Source organism: Ranitomeya imitator, chromosome 2, assembly GCF_032444005.1.
Source record: "Ranitomeya imitator isolate aRanImi1 chromosome 2, aRanImi1.pri, whole genome shotgun sequence".
Taxonomy (NCBI): Eukaryota; Metazoa; Chordata; class Amphibia; order Anura; family Dendrobatidae; genus Ranitomeya; species Ranitomeya imitator.
The window spans coordinates 354,390,197-354,411,712 of NC_091283.1; the positions used below are offsets into that span (position 1 = coordinate 354,390,197).

General features: G+C 42.8%; 1 protein-coding gene across 1 annotated transcript in view; it reads left to right on the forward strand.

Moving 5' to 3' along the window:
• Positions 1–2,470: 2,470 nt before the first annotated feature.
• LOC138666561 (zinc finger protein 182-like) overlaps positions 2,471–21,516 on the forward strand; it is a 38,872-nt gene continuing 19,826 nt past the window's right edge. Inside the window, exons 1-7 of the mRNA XM_069754766.1 lie at positions 2,471–2,528; positions 14,362–14,511; positions 14,641–14,820; positions 14,904–15,027; positions 15,111–15,208; positions 15,407–15,497; positions 19,567–20,514. Of these exons, the coding sequence (XP_069610867.1) occupies positions 14,434–14,511; positions 14,641–14,820; positions 14,904–15,027; positions 15,111–15,208; positions 15,407–15,497; positions 19,567–20,514 (1,519 nt within the window). The 5' untranslated portion in view covers positions 2,471–2,528; positions 14,362–14,433. The remainder of the gene's footprint in view (positions 2,529–14,361; positions 14,512–14,640; positions 14,821–14,903; positions 15,028–15,110; positions 15,209–15,406; positions 15,498–19,566; positions 20,515–21,516) is intronic.

The following is a 21,516-nucleotide window of genomic DNA, read 5'->3' on the forward strand; positions in this document are numbered from 1 at the left end:
GAGCCAGTACAGTCTATATCTACAATAATATATACCTGACAGGAGCTCGTACAGTCTGTATCTACAATAATATATACCTGACAGGAGCCCGTACAGTCTGTATCTACAATAATATATACCTGACAGGAGCCCGTACAGTCTGTACCTACAATAATATATACCTGACAGGAGCCCGTACAGTCTGTATCTACAATAATATATACCTGACAGGAGCCCATACAGTCTATATCTACAATAATATATACCTGACAGGAACCCGTACAGTCTATATCTACAATAATATATACCTGACAGGAGCCCGTACAGTCTGTATCTACCATACTATATACCTGACAGGAGCCCGTACAGTCTATATCTACAGTAATATATACCTGACAGGGGCCCATACATTCTGATACCATCACTAATATATACCTGACAGGGGCCCGTACATTCTGATATCATCACTAATATATACCTGACAGGGGCCCATACATTCTGATACCATCAATATATATACCTGACAGGGGCCCATACATTCTGATATCATCACTAATATATACCTGACAGGGGCCCATACATTCTGATACCATCACTAATATATACCTGACAGGGGCCCGTACATTCTGATATCATCACTAATCTATACCTGACAGGGGCCCATACATTCTGATACCTACAATAATATATACCTGACAGGAGCCCATACAGTCTATATCTACAATAATATATACCTGACAGGAGCCCGTACAGTCTGTATCTACAATAATATACACCTGACAGGAGCCCGTACAGTCTGTATCTACAATATTATACACCTGACAGGAGCCTGTACAGTCTATATCTACAATAATATACACCTGACAGGAGCCAGTACAGTCTATATCTACAATAATATATACCTGACAGGAGCCCATACAGTCTATATCTACAATAATATATACCTGACAGGAGCCTGTACAGTCTGTATCTACAATTATACCTGACAGGAGCCCATACAGTCTATATCTACAATAATATATACCTGACAGGAGCCCGTACAGTCTGTATCTACAATTATACCTGACAGGAGCCCATACAGTCTGTATCTACAATACTATATACCTGACAGGAGCCCGTACAGTCTGTATCTACAATACTATATACCTGACAGGAGCCCGTACAGTCTGTATCTACAATAATATATACCTGACAGGAGTCCGTACAGTCTATATCTACAATAATATATACCTGACAGGAGCCCATACAGTCTATATCTACAATAATATATACCTGACAGGAGCCCGTACAGTCTGTATCTACAATACTATATACCTGACAGGAGCCCGTACAGTCTGTATCTACAATACTATATACCTGACAGGAGCCCATACAGTCTATATCTACAATAATATATACCTGACAGGAGCCCATACAGTCTGTATCTACAATAATATACACCTGACAGGAGCCCATACAGTCTGTATCTACAATACTATATACCTGACAGGAGCCCATACAGTCTGTATCTACAATAATATATACCTGACAGGAGCCCGTACAGTCTGTATCTACAATAATATATACCTGACAGGAGCCCATACAGTCTATATCTACAATAATATATACCTGACAGGAGCCCGTACAGTCTGTATCTACAATACTATATACCTGACAGGAGCCCATACAGTCTATATCTACAATAATATATACCTGACAGGAGCCCGTACAGTCTGTATCTACAATACTATATACCTGACAGGAGCCCGTACAGTCTGTATCTACAATAATACATACCTGACAGGAGCCCATACAGTCTGTATCTACAATAATATATACCTGACAGGAGCCCGTACAGTCTGTATCTACAATACTATATACCTGACAGGAGCCCGTACAGTCTGTATCTACAATAATACATACCTGACAGGAGCCCGTACAGTCTGTATCTACAATAATATATACCTGACAGGAGCCCATACAGTCTATATCTACAATAATATATACCTGACAGGAGCCCGTACAGTCTGTATCTACAATACTATATACCTGACAGGAGCCCATACAGTCTATATCTACAATAATATATACCTGACAGGAGCCCGTACAGTCTGTATCTACAATACTATATACCTGACAGGAGCCCGTACAGTCTGTATCTACAATAATACATACCTGACAGGAGCCCATACAGTCTAGTGTCTTCACCAGTGAGCTGACTAGACTGTATGGGCTGCAGTCAGGACCTGGCAGGAGCCCATATATTCTGCTGGTTTTAATAATTTATACCTTGAAGGAGCACATACATTCTAGTGTCATGTATTTACTGCAGTCAGGGCCAGGCAGCAGCCCATAAAGTCTGCTATCTTCAAGAATATATACCTGACTGCAGCCCATACACTCTAGCATCTTCAGTACTGAGCCGGCTAGACTGTATGGGCTGCAGTCAGGACCTGGAAGGAGCCCATACACTCTAGGCTCAACCCTGACTCCTCCCCTCCTGTGACCTCATCACAGGTCCTGTGTGCACAGAGCAGCTATATATGTGGTGTGGGGCTCTGCAGGTGGAGGTAGGTGCTGGAGATTCCCCATTACTAGGCAGTAACCCCTTCAGTGCTGACACTACTGTGCCCTCGGCCTCCCTTATCTCTAGTGCTGGGACCTTTCTCCCATTTCTCTATAGTTTGTCGCCATTTGTCTCCATATAATGTACCCGACCGGCTTTTATTCGCACATTTTTGGGGCATATTAGGCTACTTTCACACTAGCGTTAACTGCAAACCGTCACAAAAACGTCTTTTTCCCGAAAAAACGGATGCGTCAAAAAACTGCAAAACGTATGCAACGCATACAGCATTTCGACGGATCCGTCGCAAATCCGATAAACGGTTCTGTTGAAATGCTGGATGCGTTGCATACGTTTTTACCATCCATTGCATCCGTTTTTACGACGGATCCGTTTTTAAAATGGGAGGCACCAAAATTTGATTGGCTACTGGAAACTAAGGGAAATCTATATAATAACTGTATTTACATGCCATCTTTGAGGGTTTTAGTTTAGTGGCAAGGATGGATGGTGTAATTGGGAGGATTTCGAGTTTAGTTACTGAAGTTATATTTGAGACGAATCGCCTGGATATCATAGTGCGGGAGAAGGAGGCGGCAGCAGAAAGACGGAGGATGCAACGGAGAGTGCGACGATTCTGGATACATCCAATCAATGAGCTGCGGATGACCAGGGGTGTCCAGTCCACTCTCTATCTGGAGTTGCAGTGCAACCCACAGAAATTCTACAATTATGTACGGATGAGGATGGAACATTTCGATTATTTGGTTGGAAAACTAGAGGATGTCATCCAAAGGCAGGACACAAGGATGAGGCTTGCCATCACACCGGCGGAGCGGCTCCTGGTGACACTGCGGTAAGCATCTTTTTTTTATGTTATTGCTCATATTGAATGTTATTACATGCTGCAGAGAAAACTGCGCTGACACATTGCGCAGCATTTTCTGCAGCATGCAATTTTATGGTTTGTTTGAGGCCATTCCACTGGTTTTTTTATTCTTGTGTCATTGCTCATATTGAATGTTATTACATGCTGCAGAAAAAACTGCGCTGACACATTGCGCAGCATTTTCTGCAGCATGTAATTTTATGGTTTGTTTGAGGTCATTCCACTGGTTTTTTTTTTGGTTGATGGTCTGTGCAATTTTTTTTTACATTTTTTTTCTGCAGCTTCCTAGCTACGGGTGAGTCTTTGACTTCACTCCATTTCCAATTCAGGCTGGGGATTTCCACTATTGGCGGAATTGTGAAGAACACATGTCGTGCGATTTGGGACACTTTACAGCCTGAGTATATCCCACAACCAACAATGGAAATCTGGTTGAGAAGTTCCGAACAATTTGAGAGAATTTGCAATTTCCCAAATTGTGTTGGTGCCGTGGACGGCAAACACATAAGGATTGCTAAACCGGCAGGAACAGGATCAGAGTACTATAACTATAAAAAATACTTCTCCATTGTACTCATGGCTATTGCTGACGCCAACTGCCGATTCCTTGCTGTGGACATAGGAGCGTATGGCCGGTCCAACGACTCACAAGTGTTTAAAAACTCTCCGATGGGTCGCTGCCTGTATGGAGATACATACAATTTCCCGCCAGCAAGACCGCTCCCAGGAACAAGTGAACCAGCCATGCCATATGTGTGTGTAGGTGATGAAGCCTTTCAACTGTCGCCGCACCTACTGAAACCATACAGCAGCCGTGAATTACACCGTACCAAGCGGGTATTTAATTACCGTCTTACTAGAGCAAGAAGAGTGGTAGAGTGCTCTTTCGGTATATTGACGGCAAAGTGGAGAGTTCTGCTGACGGCAATAAAACTGGAAACAAAAACTGTAGACGATGTTGTCAAGGCATGTGTGGTGCTCCATAATTTTGTTATTTCAAAGGAGCCCGTTACCTTGGATGACGAAGAATTGGAGACATCCTTGTGGGATTACCGCAGTGCCTCTGTTCGCTCCACCAGTTCTGTTACAATGATGAGGGACCAGTTTGCGGATTATTTTTTGTCACCTGTTGGGCGGATTCCATGGCAAGACATCATTGTGTGACATGTTTTCCTTGGTTTTTGTTGTTTGTCAAAATTGTTTTTGTAGCAACCCCAAACAAACAAAAAAAAAAAAAAAACACAAAGTGTGGTTTGCTTGCTAATATAAAACCATTTTGTTATACCTTGAAAACGTCTGGTGTTTCTTTTCACTTAACCTTTAATATTTACCTTAATGAATCAACACACACAGTAGATTGTAAACCAGAAATATTTTTATTTCAAAAAAATAATTTTTTTTGGTAATTTTCCAAAACATTTTTTTTTTTTGGCAAAAAAGAATTTTTTAGTAACAAGAAATTACAGTTTCACAGGTCTTGGTAGTGTCGGGTGGAGTAACTATGGGAGGAGGGGCTGGAAGGTTGGACCACGTCGGTAGGTGGGATTGGGGAAACCCTACCTGTTTGGTCTGCAGTGGAAGGGGGGTGAAAAGCAGGAGGCTGACCGGAGGGGGGTTGTGTTGGGGTAGGTGGAAAACTTACTGGGGAAGGAAAGCTGGGCAAAGACGAAGAAAACACGGGTGAATACATTTGGGTTGTGGGCCGGGTTGGGTATTGGGACTGATGTGGATATTGGGACTGGCGGTGATATTGTGGGGCATGGTGTTGAAATTGGGACTGGGAGGTGTGGGGGTAGATTGTGGTTCATTGATGACCTTCAGAAGAGCGTTATGGCAGCTATTCATTACCGACATCTGCTGATCAAAAGAAAGCTTTTCCATGCTCCTGAGCATGGACTGAAAAAAAAGATTTGCTGGAGCTTGACTTACATCTAAATGCAGCCTATCCAAGCGACTGCTGATTTCATGGTGGTTTTCACTCATGCGCGATTGCACCATGCTGAAACCAGCAGTCACTTGTTCTCCCAAAATTTTAAAAGAATTTTGGAAGCCTGCATTTAGATGCAAGAACTCAGGAGCATAGCTCCTTTCCTGACCCCTCTGACGCTGCCGCCACGAACCTAACGGTGGTGTAGAGGTGGCAGGGTCCGAGGGGTGGGGTAAAGGGAACGCTATCTGTTGACCATCAGATGCGAATAAGGAAGGCTGCGCTCCACTGGTAGAGGTGGATGAAGTGGAGGGGACAGAGGGGTGAGAGGTGTGGGGCCTACCGACATGGTCCCCGGTGGCGGACTCAGGAGGGATCGCTTCAGAGGGCGCAGAGGTAGATGCAGGAGCACGGTGGCTGGAGAAGGTGCTGTGAAAGAAAAAAAAAATTAATATATTGATACGAAAAAGCCCGTACTGAAAGAAAAGTTTTGTGATTAGACAGGTTCTTACTGTGATGTTGAATACTTACACTCTACTCAGCATGGTTTGCCTCAGGAAGGAGAGGGCAGGGCCGTATCTGTACCTCCTCTTCTTCCTTCCTGCTGAGCCACTCGGGGCCTGCATCTCCTCGTTAAATTCTCTTTTAAAACGATCCCTCAGTGACCGCCACCGCTTCCTAACCTTGCAACCTGTGAAGACAGGAATGAAGGAAAAAAAAAAAAAAAAGGTAAATACAATACATTACATTCAGCTCTAAACATCACTGAAAAGTGAATACTTACATAGTTTGCTCTGCTGCTGTGGAAGAAGGTCCTCCCACCTCGGAAAGATGTTCCGGCATACTTCCAACCAGAGCCGACGGGTGACACTGGTGTCAGCATGCCTGCGGTCAGCCATGTTCCACAGCGGCTCCCGCTCTCGGACCTCCTCGATGAGGGCTTCAATCTCTATGTCAGAGTCTTCTGCGGGAGCACGCTGTGAAGCCTGTGAGAAAAAAATATAAGAAAAAAAATAAAAATTAGTACACTGAAAAAAAAAAAAATGACCAATCGACCCCCCCCCCCAAAAAAAAAAACAACTTACTGATGGCCGACCGCGGCGATGAGTCAGCCGACTCTGGGAGTGCCTGGGAGAACCTTCATGGTGTTCAGCCGCAGCAGCAGCAGCAGGAGACTGAAATAAAGGATAAAAAAAATTAGCTTGAATGTATGTATATGTTTTCTTGGTTCCGTTGTATCTGAAAATCTGTTTCATGTATGGTGCTGGTGTATGGTGTGAAGCAAGTGATTCACAACTACTTACACTTGGTTCCTCCTCCACTTGTATATCTCCTCCCGTCTCGGTCCCTTCTGACAGCTCCTCATCTGATTCTGTTTCCTGTGTAAACATAATAAATGCATGTAGTGAATAAAATTTATGAAAATTAAAAAAAAAAAAAAAAAAAAAAAAATTTGGGTTATTTACTTACCGATACACGCTGTTGCTGTGGAGGAGGGCTACCAGAAGAGGACATTGTGTTCCGGTAACCTGTGGACCTGGTGGCTGTGGACCTGGTGGCTGTGGACCTGGTGGGTCTGTAAGTTAAAAGACACTTGCAATCTGCTCTACACATTGAAGTAGCAGATTTGGGGTCTTCAAAACTTACTTTCAATAATTTGACGATGCGGTCCTGGTGGCTGTGGTCTGGTGGCTTTGTCCTGGTGCCTGTGGACCTTGTGGCTGTGGACCTGGTGCCTGTGGTTCCTACTCGATCTGCAATATAATAAGTATAATGGATTTATAGTTAGACCACCCCAGAACTAGGTAATGTTCAGCAATAAACACCCTGTTAAATTGTGTAAAATAGGTGAACACCCAAACCCAAAAACAGGTGCACGTTATACCATTCTTTTCCATGTCCCCAAAAAAACAAAAAAAAATGTGAGACACCTTTAAAAATATTTTTAAGTTTAACTAAAAAAAAAAAAAATTACCTCCCCCAAAAAACCTTTTAAAGGATAACCTTTAGTAAAAAATGAACCCTCAACCAACTCTGTATTGCATGTGTAACCATTGGTACATACACCTGTTTTAAATTTACCTTTATGAAATTATACTACGGACAATTTTTTAATAAACATTTTATTTTATTTTATTTTTTTTTAAATCACAATGGAGCAGAAATGCTCTTTATTTTAAATACACGTACATCAACTGCGAATGGTTTCAACAGTAAATTAATAAAATTAAAACTTTTTTTTAAAAAAAGCACTCACACATTCTAACCAAAAGCTGCAGACCACTAGGCTTTGCAATAATACATCCAATAAAAAAAAAAAAAAACCCACATGCTGCACAAACCACTATACTAAAGGTACCGTCACACTGAACGATATCGCTAGCGATCCGTGACATTGCAGCGTCCTGGCTAGCGATATCGTTCAGTTTGACACACAGCAGCGATCAGAATCCTGCTGTGATGTCGTTGGTCACTGCAGAAAGTCCAGCACTTTATTTCGTCACTGGACTTCCTGCAGACCGCTGAATCGCCGTGTGTGACGCCAATTCAGCGATGTGTTCGCTGGTAACTAGGGTAAACATCGGGTTACTAAGCGCAGGGCCACGCTTAGTAACCCGATGTTTACCCTGGTTACCAGTGTAAAAGAAAAAAAACAAAACAAAACCTTCATGCTTACCTTACGCTGTCTGTCCTCGGCGCTGTGCTTTCCTGCACTCACTGTGAGCACAGCGGCCGGAAAGCAGAGCGTTGACTTCACCGCTCTGCTTTCCGGCCGCTGTGCTCACAGCCAGAGCAGAGAAGCAGAGCGCCGGGGACAGACAGCGGAAGGTAAGTATGAAGCGTTTGTTTTTTTTACATTTAGGATGGTAACCATGGTAAACATCGGGTTACTAAGCGCGGCCCTGCGCTTAGTAACCCGATATTTACCCTGGTTACCCGGGGACTTCGGGATCGTTGGTCGCTGGAGAGCTGTCTGTGTGACAGCTCTCCAGCGACCAAACAGCAACGCTGCAGCGATCCGGATCGTTGTCGGTACCGCTGCAGCATCACTCAGTGTGACGGTACCTTTAGTAAATACATCAAAAATCAACATTAACCAATATGGCATTGACAAATGCACATGCAACCAACAAGACGCACACAAACATACCTGCAAGCAGAGTCATAACACAAGCATAACACATGAACAGGCGTAATATTGACGAAGGCATAATAAGGTGCAGGCACATGAACACATACATACAAAAGCACACAGCAGTACAAAAATACACACACACACACACACACACACACACACACACCCATCATTCCTCCGGCTGGAGCTTGATGTCTTCACAGTGGCAGGCCTCAGGGTGGATCTGGACTGTAGCAGGGCACTGGCTGTTGCAGGACGACGGCAGGCCTCAGGTTGGATTCAGGTTTTAAAAGCTCTTGCTGTAGTCAGTACGGCATACACAAAAAATGCGCGCACACACACACACAAATGGCAATATACTCACACTGTTGGAGTGTGTCTGGTCCTTGCTGCCAGGCTGGGGTCTTGGTGTCCGGCTGGGGTCTTGGTGTCCAGCTGGGGTCTTGGTGTCCAGCTGGGGTCTTGCTGCCAGGCTGGGGTCTTGCTGCCAGGCTGGGCTCTTGGTGTCCGGCTGGGCTCTTGGTGTCCAGGCTGGGCTCTTGGTTTCTGGCTGGGCTCTTGGTGTCCGGCTGGCTGGAGGCTTCTTCTTGTCTCTGGGTCTTGCTGGCATATGTGGGGGTTGAAGGCCCAGACCAGGTTTATATAGATTTGGGGATGTCTGGCCATTTAGATAAAAAATCCTGTTTCTGAGCATGCTCAATAGAAAAAAACGTATTGCAGCGCTGCATTGCGTCGTACGACGTGTCTCGACGCATCCGTCGCTCATAGACTTTCATTCTAGCAAAAGACGCATGCCGACGGATGCGCCGAGACACGTTTTATTGTCGGAGCCAAAAAAGTTACAATCTACGTTTTTCCAGACGACGTGTCACCTCTTTTTGACGCATCCGTCGAAAGACGTATACCGACGAATGCCAATTCGTCGCAATGCGTCGCCAATACAAGTCTATGGGGAAAAAAAAAAAGCAACAAAATATTTTGCTGCATGCGTTTTTTCGGCAAAACGACGCATTTTAACGTATTGCAGTTAACACTAGTGTGAAAGTAGCCTAAGACAGACTGCTCCTCTATTATTTCTGCATATACTGTACATTATTCACAAAAAGTTGGGATATTTTGCTTTGGGCAAAATTTATGGAAAACTTAAAAAAATCACGTTACAGTGATATTTTATCATGAAAGTAGGACATTTAAGTAGAAGAAGCAATGGCGATTTCCTCCTCACAAACAATTTATTGAAACAAAAGTCGAAGACGTCTCCTGCTGTTCACAAGCTGAGGTATTGCCTGCCGAGGCATCCCACTCTTCGGGAAGGTCGCCCCTCAGGTTATTGAGTTTCTGGCATACAGAGTTACGAGCCTCTACATGGCCACTCAGATGATCCCATAGGTTTTCTATGGGATTCAGGTTTGGAGAAAGTGCAGGCTGCTCCATTTGAGGTCCCCAGTGTCCAGCTGCCATTCTCTAGTGATGAGACCTCTGTGTGTGCAGCATTGTCCACCATGAAGATGAAATTAGGCCTGTGCTGACCGGGCAGAGACACAATGACTGTGTTAATGATGTTATCACTGTATCATTCACAAAGTGTAGGGCAGTTCTGTATTGACTAGACACATCTGCCCACACTGTATTACCACCATGACCACAGACTCGTCTGGTGACAATAGTGGCTGATACATAGTTCGTTTCCTCGACTTCTCCAACGTTGTTGGCAGCCATAATTTATGCTCAATGTCAATCAATTTCATCAGTGAACAGCACTGAGTGCTCCCTGGCCCATGCTAGATTCTGACGCCTGTGCCTGGTGGTGTCGTCAAGTGCCCTTGCATGTCGTCTAGCACTCAGACTACGCTGATGCAAATGCTTTCTAATGGTCTGATGTGAAACCTGTGTGCCTCTCACCTCCCTTAAAGGGAACCTGTCACCTGAATTTGACGGGACCGGTTTTCGGTCATATGGGTGGAGTTTTCAGGTGTTTGATTCACCCTTTCCTTACCCGCTGGCTGCATGCTGGCCACAATATTGGATTGAAGTTCATTCTCTGTCCACCGTAGTACACGCAATCTTTCCTTGCGCAGGCGTGTACTACGGAGGACAGAGAATGAACTTCAATCCAATCCCTTTAAGTGGACCTGAAGTTGTGTGGCATTCATTATCTGGATCTGAAGGGCATTGTTCACAATGAAGCAATCATCAGTTTGGGATATGGCCAAAGAACATCCACTTCTCTGCCTTTTTGTGACTATTCCAGTATCTCTGTTGCAACCTGCTGATGACACTGAGCTCTGTGGACCCTTCCTTCTGTGAACATCCTGCTTGAAGCCTTGCATTGGTGAAGTACTATTGATCAATTGTTAGGTGTCATCTTGGTCTCACGATGTCAAAATGTGAACAGCATGATGAGGAGGACTGTTTAATACCAATTCTAATTCAACCCCGAAATTTATGGGTCGATTGATGGATCAAACGCCTGTTGTGAATTTTGCCGTTAAGCTCCAACAAGAACAGCAAGTTGTGCAAAAAGTTCTGAAACATTGAACAGTTGGATAAGTGCACTCAAAAGTTTAGAGAAGGTCACATTAAATTAAGCTCACCTGAAAACGTTAGAGGGCGTTTTACGTTCATCCTGAAGTTTCACCCGAAAGCCAAATATCCCTAACTTTTTGTGAGTAGTGTAAATGTACAATTAAGGCTCATTCAGGCATCAATGATTCTTCTAGTACCCCAAGAAAACGGTCTGTGTTTCATCATTGTTTTTGATAACAGCGTCATCAGAGTTTAGTCAAAGCGACTGAGTAAAAAAAAAATTCCTGATGGAGATTTCTCCAGCTTCTATCTATCAGTCCGTGAAAAACAGACACAGAGATGGCATCCAAGCGCATTTAGTTTAATTTCACAAATCCATAGACTTGCATTGGCGAGTTTCATTCGAAACTCAAATTGATAGCAGACAAGTCTCCTTGCGTTTGTGCAGACCACTGAGTCCAAGGAAAAAAAAGGATGCATGAACTACCCTATAGACTATCATTGGTACGAATTCTGTCCGAAAAAACATGGATAGAACTCATATGAAAAAAACCTAACTTGATGGAACCCTTACTGTGATGACAAATAGGTATAGGGTTTTTCTTTGTTTTATGACTTTATCACAATAAAAGCACATATGCAGGGAAGAAATATGTCATAATTTTGTGCCAGAACTATTATTCCTTTTTACCAGCTCCCATTTCACTAATCGACACCCTGTGATCACATAGCAAGATGCCCTTGTAATGTTTAATTATAAATGTCCTGCAGTTTAAGCAGCTTGCATGAGATCATACAGCTGTGGGTGTGGGGAGCCGGCGGTTAGACACAGCGAAGGTAGAGAAGATTTATTACCGTGTCTGCCTTCCTTGCTTAACAAGCACACTATACAAATTGGGAATCACTGCCAGTGCATCCTCCTCCTGATCCAGTGATCATATGATTACTGGGTGTAAGGAGGGAGCAGTAGCTATTGGGTCCTAGGAGATTCAGTCAACTCTACTATGCAGCCTGGGGCCTATGTACTATCTCCATTTACAAGGAAAATGGCCTGGTCTGAATTAGTTAACAACCTAGATGAGCAGCCTATAAGGAGTTAAATAGTTCCATCACATAGCGTGATAAAGTAGTATGTGTAAGTGTGGAAACTGCCTCTGCTTTTTAAAGAAAACTTTCAGGAACAGATTAAAAGAATTTTTCAGTCATCAATAAACCATAAAGGATCATGCTATATGTTCCCCTGACACAAGTGATCTGTCTGTTGTGAGGCAGTGGCGGGTGTTCTATGTGAGGGTTGCTATGTGTCCCCCAGGATGCGCATATAAGCATATTGAGGCAGCTGGAGTGCATTGCAGTCACAGGCATAGCTGTGATTGCAGTGCAAATTAAAAGTAAGTATGCTCTTGGACAAGCTATTTGCCCTAGGCAGATTTAAGAAAACCTGGCGCATGCGCGGTCGGAAATGGCGGACTTGACGCACAAAAAAAGTTACATGTAACTTTTTTTGTGCCGACGGTACGCCAAAACACGACGCATCCGTCGCACGACAGATGCGACGTGTGGCCATACGTCACAATGCATCGCTAATGCAAGTCTATGGAGAAAAACGCATCCTGCAAGCACATTTGCAGGATGCGTTTTTTCTCCAAAACAACGCATTGCAACGTACAGCAAGCAGCGCTAGTGTGAAAGTAGCCTTGTACAGTATATCACAAAAGTGAGTACACCCTTCACATTTTTGTATATTATATATTTTGTATTACTGTATATCTTTTTATGAGACAACACTGAAAATATAACACTTGTACAAATGTAAAGTAGTCAGTATACAGCTTGTATAAGTGTAAATTTGGTGTGCCCTCTAAATATCTCCACACACCGCTATTAATGTCTAAACCGCTGGCAGCAAAAGTGAGTACACCCTTAAGTGAAAATGTCCAAATTGTGCCCAATTAGTCATTTTCTCTCTCCGGCGCATGTGACTCGTTAGTGTTATAAAGTCTCAGGTGTTAATGGGAAGCAGGTGTGTTAAATTTAGTGTTATTGCTCTCACACTCTCTCACACTGGTCACTGGAAGTTCAATATGATGCCTCATGGCAAATAACTCTTTTAGGATCTGAAAAAAATTTTTTTGCTCTACATAAACTCCAAGCTATAAGAAAATTGCTAAACCCTGAAACTGAGCTGCAGCAGATTGGTCAAGACCATACAGTGATGTAGCAAGACCAGGTACACTCAGAACTGGTTTTGCCATGGTTGACCAATCAAATTTGTCAATTTGTTGAAGACAAGCAGATTAAGGACATAGATTACTGGAACCATGTCCTGTGGCTAAGCATGTCTCCAGACCTAAACCCTATTGAGCATCTGTGGGGCATCCTCAAACAGAAGGTTGAGGAGTGCAAGGTCACTAACATCGACCAGCTCCGTGATATTGTCATGGAGGAGTGGAAGAAAATTCCAGTGGCAACCTGTGATGCGCTAGTGAACTCCATGCACAAGTAAGTTAAAGCAGTGATTGAAAATTATGGTGGCCACACAAAATATTAACTATTTTGGAACAATTTGGCCATTTTCACTGGGTATACCTGCTTTTGTTGCTAGCAGTTTAGACATTAATGGATGTGCGTTGAGTTATTTATAGGGCACACCAAATTTATACTCTAATACAAACTGTACCCTCACTACTTTAGATTGTATCAAAGTGTCATATCTTCAATGTTGTCCCATGAAAACATATATTTCCAGAAATGTGAGGGGGTCTACTGACTTTTGTGATATCCAACATAGTAAGAAAGGATTGCAAATGCACTCACCGACTGCAGTTCAAAGTGTTTATTCCAACAACAAGTGAAACATCTTCACGGCACGGGGGAAAGGAAATTAGCCAGGGAGAGTGCGGCAGACGAGACGACGGCCGTTTCGCGCTGCACAAGAGCGCTTCTACGGGTCCAACTGTAGACCCGTAGAAGCGCTCTTGTGCAGCGCGAAACGGCCGTCGTCTCGTCTGCCGCACTCTCCCTGGCTAATTTCCTTTCCCCCGTGCCGTGAAGATGTTTCACTTGTTGTTGGAATAAACACTTTGAACTGCAGTCGGTGAGTGCATTTGCAATCCTTTCTTACTATGTTGGATTTACACAGACTTTTTTCATGCAAATAGCACCTCCCTCTCTTTCCCAGACTGCTAGATCAAAACAAATGAGCCTATTGTAAGTTTCTCTGTGTGTGGGACGTTGTGCTGCTCTGGTTTTCTTTTGTATTTCTTTTGACTTTTGTGATATGCTGTATCTCCTCATATGTTTGTGCTGGTTATCTCCAGTAATTGCGTTACTACATGAGGTCTTTTATTATATTAAAGGTCCCTACAATATCGGATACTCTCAGTGGATGACTTCTATATAAGAGTATTTTCCAGATTTAACAATCAACAATGGATAGAGACAGGGACAAGATGGCGGAGAGGATATTACACCTCACCTTAGAGATTCTCTTCCGGCTTACTGGAGAGGTGAGAGACTCTGATGACGTCACATTACATTATTCTTATGTATGGGAATAAGAGCTGGACAGAACTTGAAAGGTGAGGACTCTGGAAATGTCTGTAGTTAAGTCTATTAATGTGTCTCTCCATAACCAGGATTACACAGTAGTGAAGAAGACCTCTAGTGAGCGCTGTCAGGACCCTGTGTCTGAGGGATGGGGAAGGACCTTGAGTCCCATCATGGAACCTCCACTTCACTCCCTGATACATGAGGACATCAATGACCAGAAGATCCTAGAACTCACCTACAAGTTGATTGAGCTTCTGACTGGAGAGGTGACACTTCTGGGATTGCTGGGACATTATACAGTAATGCTATGAATGGATCGAGGAGATGACAGTATCATTGTATGTGTCAGGTTCCTATAAGGTGTCAGGATGTCACCATTTATTTCTCCATGGAGGAGTGGGAGTATTTAGAAGGACACAAAGATCTGTACAAGGATGTCATGATGGAGGTTCCCCAGTCCCTCAATTCACCAGGTAATAGACAGGACTAAATACACCCGGTCTATAATTATCTGTATGTAAAAAATGAATTCAGTCCCTGTATATGTTTCCTCCAGTTCTATCCAGTAAGAGAACAACACCAGAGAGATGTCCCCGTCCTCCTCTTCCACAGGACTGTAAAGAAGAAGATCCCAATGTTCCTCAGGATCATCAGGTAGATGGAGAGAAGGTGTTGTGAAATCTCCCTAATGATGTGTAGATGGATGTGAAGGTCTTGTGCTCAGTCTTGTTTTATCCACCAGTATTATATGTTTTATACTTGTGTAATGAGAACAGTGGAGATCACAGGACTACAGATGATCATAGATGTGACTTCTCAATCTGTCTGTGACTTTTACAATATTTGTTTCAGGGTGAAGATCTGACCCATATTAATACTACAGAGACATCTGTGAGGGGCGATAAGCGGTGTAAAGAGGAGATTCCTACATATGACTACCCAGGTGAGTAGTAACCGCTAAATTCAGAGAATTCACAGATTCTTCTCAGTCACCGGCTGTGGCTGCTTTATCAGCAATGTAGTCATGTGATATCACAATCATGTGGTCTCCATTTTGCCCCTAGATCACCATATGCTCCTTTACCCAAAACTGACCCCATTAATTTTGGTATTGGTAGTCCTTCTGTTGGAGTGAGAGCTGTTTCGGCCAGTGCTTGCACCACAGGGGATCAATCCTATACCACTGGAGTTTGAAAATGCTGACCCTTAGCTGCTCAGATCTTTAAACTGCAAAGCAGAATGACATCGTTCGTAGAAAGTGACAACTTCAATAAATATGAAAAATTATATGAAGAAAAATTTTGCGATTCGCCTCTGAAAGTGAAGGGTAATGATGCTGTTAGCTTCCTAGAATCCTGATATTTTATTGGATGAATCTACCTTCTCTCCCTTTTTGTGCTGCTGAATGTGCTCATAGAGTCCCTATAAGACCAGGTCCAGTATTTCTGGCCAAACTTTGCTTTTATAATCAAGACGCTATTCCATTTTCAGTATGAATTTTTGTATAGTTTCCCTTTTATCCTGACTCTTCAATTTCTGTGAACAAACAATCTGCTAACTTCAAAGAAGTTCGCAATAAACTAAATTAAAAAACATTACACCTTTGCCTTGATGTATCTCTAGGCAGTGTGTTGTTGTTGTCTCTAATATACATTTATTTACATTGACATGAGATGTGTTGGCATGGCTTCTAAGCCTGCTTTCATGGCATCATTCCACGAAAAAAATCCATGATTGTTTTAAACAAGAGCCTAAAAGTAGGTAGAGAACCAATGAGTCAAAAATATTAAACTTTCAAATTTTCTAAATGTGGAAAATAATGTATTTTCTGTCTATGTCTCTGAATAGAAAAAGTTTGTGAACCATTGCTCTCAGTATCTGGTGTGAACTCCTTATGCAGCAAAAACATCTGCATCTAAACCTCCCAGTAATTGTTGATTAGTCCTGCACATCAGCTTGGAGGAATTTTTGCCCATTTCTCCCCACAAAACAGCTTCAACTTTTGTTATGCTGGAAGCTTTGCCTCATGCACTCATCGTTTCAGACACTTCCCCAAGAGTTCTATAGGATGAGATGAAGGTCAGAAGTTTGACTTGGCCTTTTCAAAACTTAAACTGTATTCTTTGGTTATGGTCTTGCTATAGGATACAAGTTTCAATTCATGGACAAATGTCCTGACTTTTTTTTTTTTAATATCTGGATTGAGTGATCTTGAATCACTGAAGAAAAACACTTACGTAACCTGCTGGCTTCTTGCATTTTTCTATATGGGACGCACACAAGATTTCATGGCGAAATACATTGAACCATTTTTTACTTTTGTCTTTGTATCTTTAGTAAACTATAGACGGGCAACAATGTTTTTTTTTCTTTTGAGGAGTTGTATTTTTCTTGCAATCTTGACTCTGTTGTTCAGCATTTCCTTATGAAGGATTCACGAAAAATAACATTAGATGATGTAAGAGAGGCCTTTGGATGCCCAGCAATTACCTTGGGTTTTTCGTGTCCTTGCCCACTCTTATTGTATGCCGTGTTTTTGGACTAATACTTTGTTGATTTACCACTTCTGAGAAGGGTAATACGGCCTTGAATTTCCTCCATTTGTACACAACCTATTTGACTTGGAATTGGCAAACTTCAAAAAGAGTCCAAATTCTTTAGGGTATGTGCCCACGATCAGGAATTGCTGTAGTTTTGATGCTGCATATTTATGCAGCGTCAAAACCGCAGTGGCCAGATATTACAGCATAGTGGATGGGATTTCAAGAAATTCCATGTCCACCATGCGTGCATGTGCGCCTGCGGATCACCCTCAGACATTGACATGCGGCGTGTCTTTCAAGAAAGCAGCATGTAAATTTCTCTTGCGGGGATGTTTTAATCAGTAGAATGTATTGAATGTGGTAAATCCACATGGTTCAGTGGACACATGCGGATTTACCTGCTTTAAATAGAACGCAGCATTTTGGATGCAGCGAACATATGCTGCGTCCAAAGCGCTGCTATTTCCGTATCGTGGGCTCATAGCTTATGAGATATTTTAGCAACCTCATGAGCCTCAACAACTCTTCTTCTGAGGTTCATAGAAATCTTGTTCCTGCCTTCTGTTGTGAAGATCACACTTTGACAGATCCCTGTTCTTTAGATTAAAGCTGGTTGCCTACTCATATGTAATTGTCGTTCTATTGATTGAAAACACCAGACTCCAATTTCACCTTCTAATTATCTGCTAATCCTAAAGGTTCAAATACTATCGCAACTTTCAGACATGTGATATTGGATAATTTTACTTATTTAAAAAAATGACAAAGTCTAATATTTTTGACTCATTTGGTTTGTTTGGTTCTACTTATCTAATTTTAGGACTTGTGTAAAAATCTTATGTAGTTTTAAGTCAAATTTATGCAGAAATCTAGAAAATTTCGAATGAGTTCACAAGCTTTTGAGCAGCATTGTAAATGAGTGAGGGCTTGTTTTTTGTTTGTGTGATGATGGTAGGTTCTTATTGGTATAATTTTATACTACATAACATTTTTTGGTCCCTTTTTATGCCAATATCTGGGAGGCAGATTCTTGCTCTGAGGTCTACTTTTGGATTGTGAACTGTTTTTGTATTGGTGAACAATTTCATTTTGCTACATAACTTGCAATTTTTGTGGATATACCTTATATACTCGAGTATAAGCCGACCCGAGTATAAGCCGACCCCCCTAATTTTGCCACAAAAAACTGGGAAAACTTATTGACTCGAGTATAAGCCTAGGGTGGAAATGCAGCATTTACCGGTGAATTTCAAAAATAAAAATAGATCATTCTTGCCCCATAGCTGTGCCATATAGTGCTCTGCACCGTTCATTATTGCCCCATAGCTGTGCCATATAGTGCTCTGCACCGTTCATATTTCCCCATAGCTGTGCCATATAGTGCTCTGCACCGTTCATATTTCCCCATAGCTGTGCCATATAGTGCTCTGCACCGTTCATATTTCCCCATAGCTGTGCCATATAGTGCTCTGCACCGTTCATATTGCCCCATAGCTGTGCCATATAGTGCTCTGCACCATTCATATTTCCCCATAGCTCTGCCATATAGTGCTCTGCACCGTTCATATTGCACCATAGCTCTGCCATATAGTGCTCTGCACCGTTCATATTTCCCCATAGCTGTGCCATATAGTGCTCTGCACCGTTCATATTGCCCCATAGCTGTGCCATATAGTGCTCTGCACCGTTCATATTGCCCAATAGCTGTGCCCCATATAGTGCTCTGCACCGTTCATATTTCCCCATAGATGCTCCACATATATCTGTGCCATTGCTGCTGCTGCTGCTGCTGCAATAAAAAAAAAAAAGCCATACTCACCTTTCTTGCTTGCAGCTCCCAGCGTCCGGTCCCAGCGTCTCTCCGCTCTGACTGATCAGGCAGAGGGCGGCGCGCACACTATATGCGTCATCGCGCCCTCTGACCTGCACAGTCAGAGCGGAGAGACGCCGGGAAGATGGAGCGGCGCCCGGCGGCTGGAACGGGGACAGGTAAATATGCGATACTTACCTGCTCCCGGCGTCCGGCTCCTTCCCCCGTACAGCTGGTCTTCGGTGCCGCAGCTTCCTCCTCTATCAGCGGTCACCGGCACCGCTGATTAGAGAAATGAATATGTCGCTCCACCCCATGGGAGGTGGAGCCGCTTATTCATTTCTCTAATGAGCGGTCCCACGTGACCGCTGAACAGTGGAAGAACTGCAGCACCGAAGACCGTGGGACAGGCGGGGAGCGTCAGGATCGCTGGAAGCAGGTAAGTATGCCTCAGCGCCCTCACCCCCTCACCCGCCGACCCTGCCACCCACTTTGACTCGAGTATAAGCCGAGAGGGGCACTTTCAGCCCAAAAAGTTGGGCTGAAAATCTCGGCTTATACTCGAGTATATACGGTAATATATTAAAATGTTTTCAAAATATAATTGGTAATGATATTTTATTCAAAAATAATACCTTAATTAATTTTATTCTTGGCAGATGACTGTACCAGGGGATCAAATGGACAGATGGCATCTTCAATTTTTACATCAGAAGACTTTGATGTCACACAAAATGTAACTGAAGTGTATGCCACTATTCCAGATATACCATCATCCCTTCATAGCAAAGATCTGTTGTATGATCCTTTTAAAGAGGTTCTACCTTCTTATTCATCGCCGACTATTAAGGAAAATAAAAGTCACAAAAGGGACGCTACGAATCAAAGTGCTTTTACAGAAAATTGGTCATTTTCATGTTCAGAATATGGAAAAAGTTTTTCCCTTCTGACGTCTTTTGTTACACATCAAAAAATTCAAACAGAGGAAAGAAGATTTTGTTGTTCAGATTGTGGGAGATATTTTAACCAGAAATCAGAGCTTGTTAGACATGAGAGAAATCATACAGGGGAGAAGCCATACTCATGTTTAGAATGTGGAAAATCTTTTGTAGACAAATCAACTCTTGTTAAACACCAGAGAACTCACACAGGTGAAAAGCCTGCTTCATGTTTAGAATGTGGAAAATGTTTTGCGGATAAATCACATCTTATAAGACATCAAAGAACTCACACAGAAGAGAAGCTTTATTTATGTTCAGAATGTGGGAAACATTTTAACCAGAAATCACATCTTATTAGACATCAGAGAACTCACACAGGAGAGAAGCCATTTTTCTGTGCAGAATGTGGGAAATGTTTTGCTGATAAATCAAATCTTGGTACTCATCAGAGAACTCACACAGGGGAGAAGCCATTTTCATGTTTAGAATGTGGGAAATGTTTTAAGCAGAAATCATTTTTACTCGTACATCACAGAGTTCACACAGGGGAGAAGCCTTTTTCATGTTTAGAATGTGGGAAATGTTTTGCAACAAAATCAAATCTTGTTACACATCAGAGAAATCACACAGAGAAAAAGTTGTTTCCATGCTCAGAATATGGGAAATGTTTTACCCACAAATTATCTTAAACATCACAAAAGGGAGAAGCCAGTGTCAAATATACAGTGGGGAAAAAAGTATTTAGTCAACCACCGATTGTGCAAGTTCTACCACTTAAAAAGATGAGAGAGGCCTGTAATTGACATCATAGGTAGACCACAACTATGAGAGTCAAAATGAGAAAACAAATCCAGAAAATCAGCTTGTCTGATTTGGCAAGATTTATTTTGCAAATTATGGTGGAAAATAAGTATTTGGTCATCTAAAAACATGCAAGATTTCTGGCTCTCACAAACCTGTAACTTCTTCTTTAACCCCTTCCTGACCTCCGCCGTACTATTACTGCAGAGGTTGGGTCCCCTGCTTTGATGTGGGCTCCGGCGCTAAGCCCACCTCAAAGCCGGGACACGTCAGCAGTTTTGAACAGCTGACATGTGCCTGCAATAGCGGCAGGTGAAATCGCAATTCACCCACCGCTATTAACCAGTTAAATGCCACTGTCAAACGCTGACAGCGTCATTTAACCGGCGCTTCCGGCCGCGTGGCCGGAAATGATCGCATCGCTGACCCCGTCACATGATCGGGGGTCAGCGATGCGTAAGGATAGTAACCATAGAGGTTCTTGAGACCTCTATGGTTACTGATGCCGGCCTGCTGTGAGCGCCACCCTGTGGTCGGCGCTCATAGCAAGCCTGCAATTCCGCTACATAGCAGCGATCTGATGATCACTGCTATGTAGCTGAGCCGATCGAGTTGTGCCAGCTTCTAGCCTCCCATGGAGGCTATTGAAGCATGGCAAAAGTAAAAAAAAATGTTTTAAAAAATATGAAAAATATAAAAGTTTAAATCACCCCCCCCCCCCTTTCGCCCCATTCAAAATAAAACAATAAAAAAAATTCAAACCTACACGTTTGTTATTGCCGAGTTCAGAATTGCTTGATCTATCAATAAAAAAAAGGATTAATCTGATCGCTAAATGGCGTAGCGAGAAAAAAATGTGAAACGCCA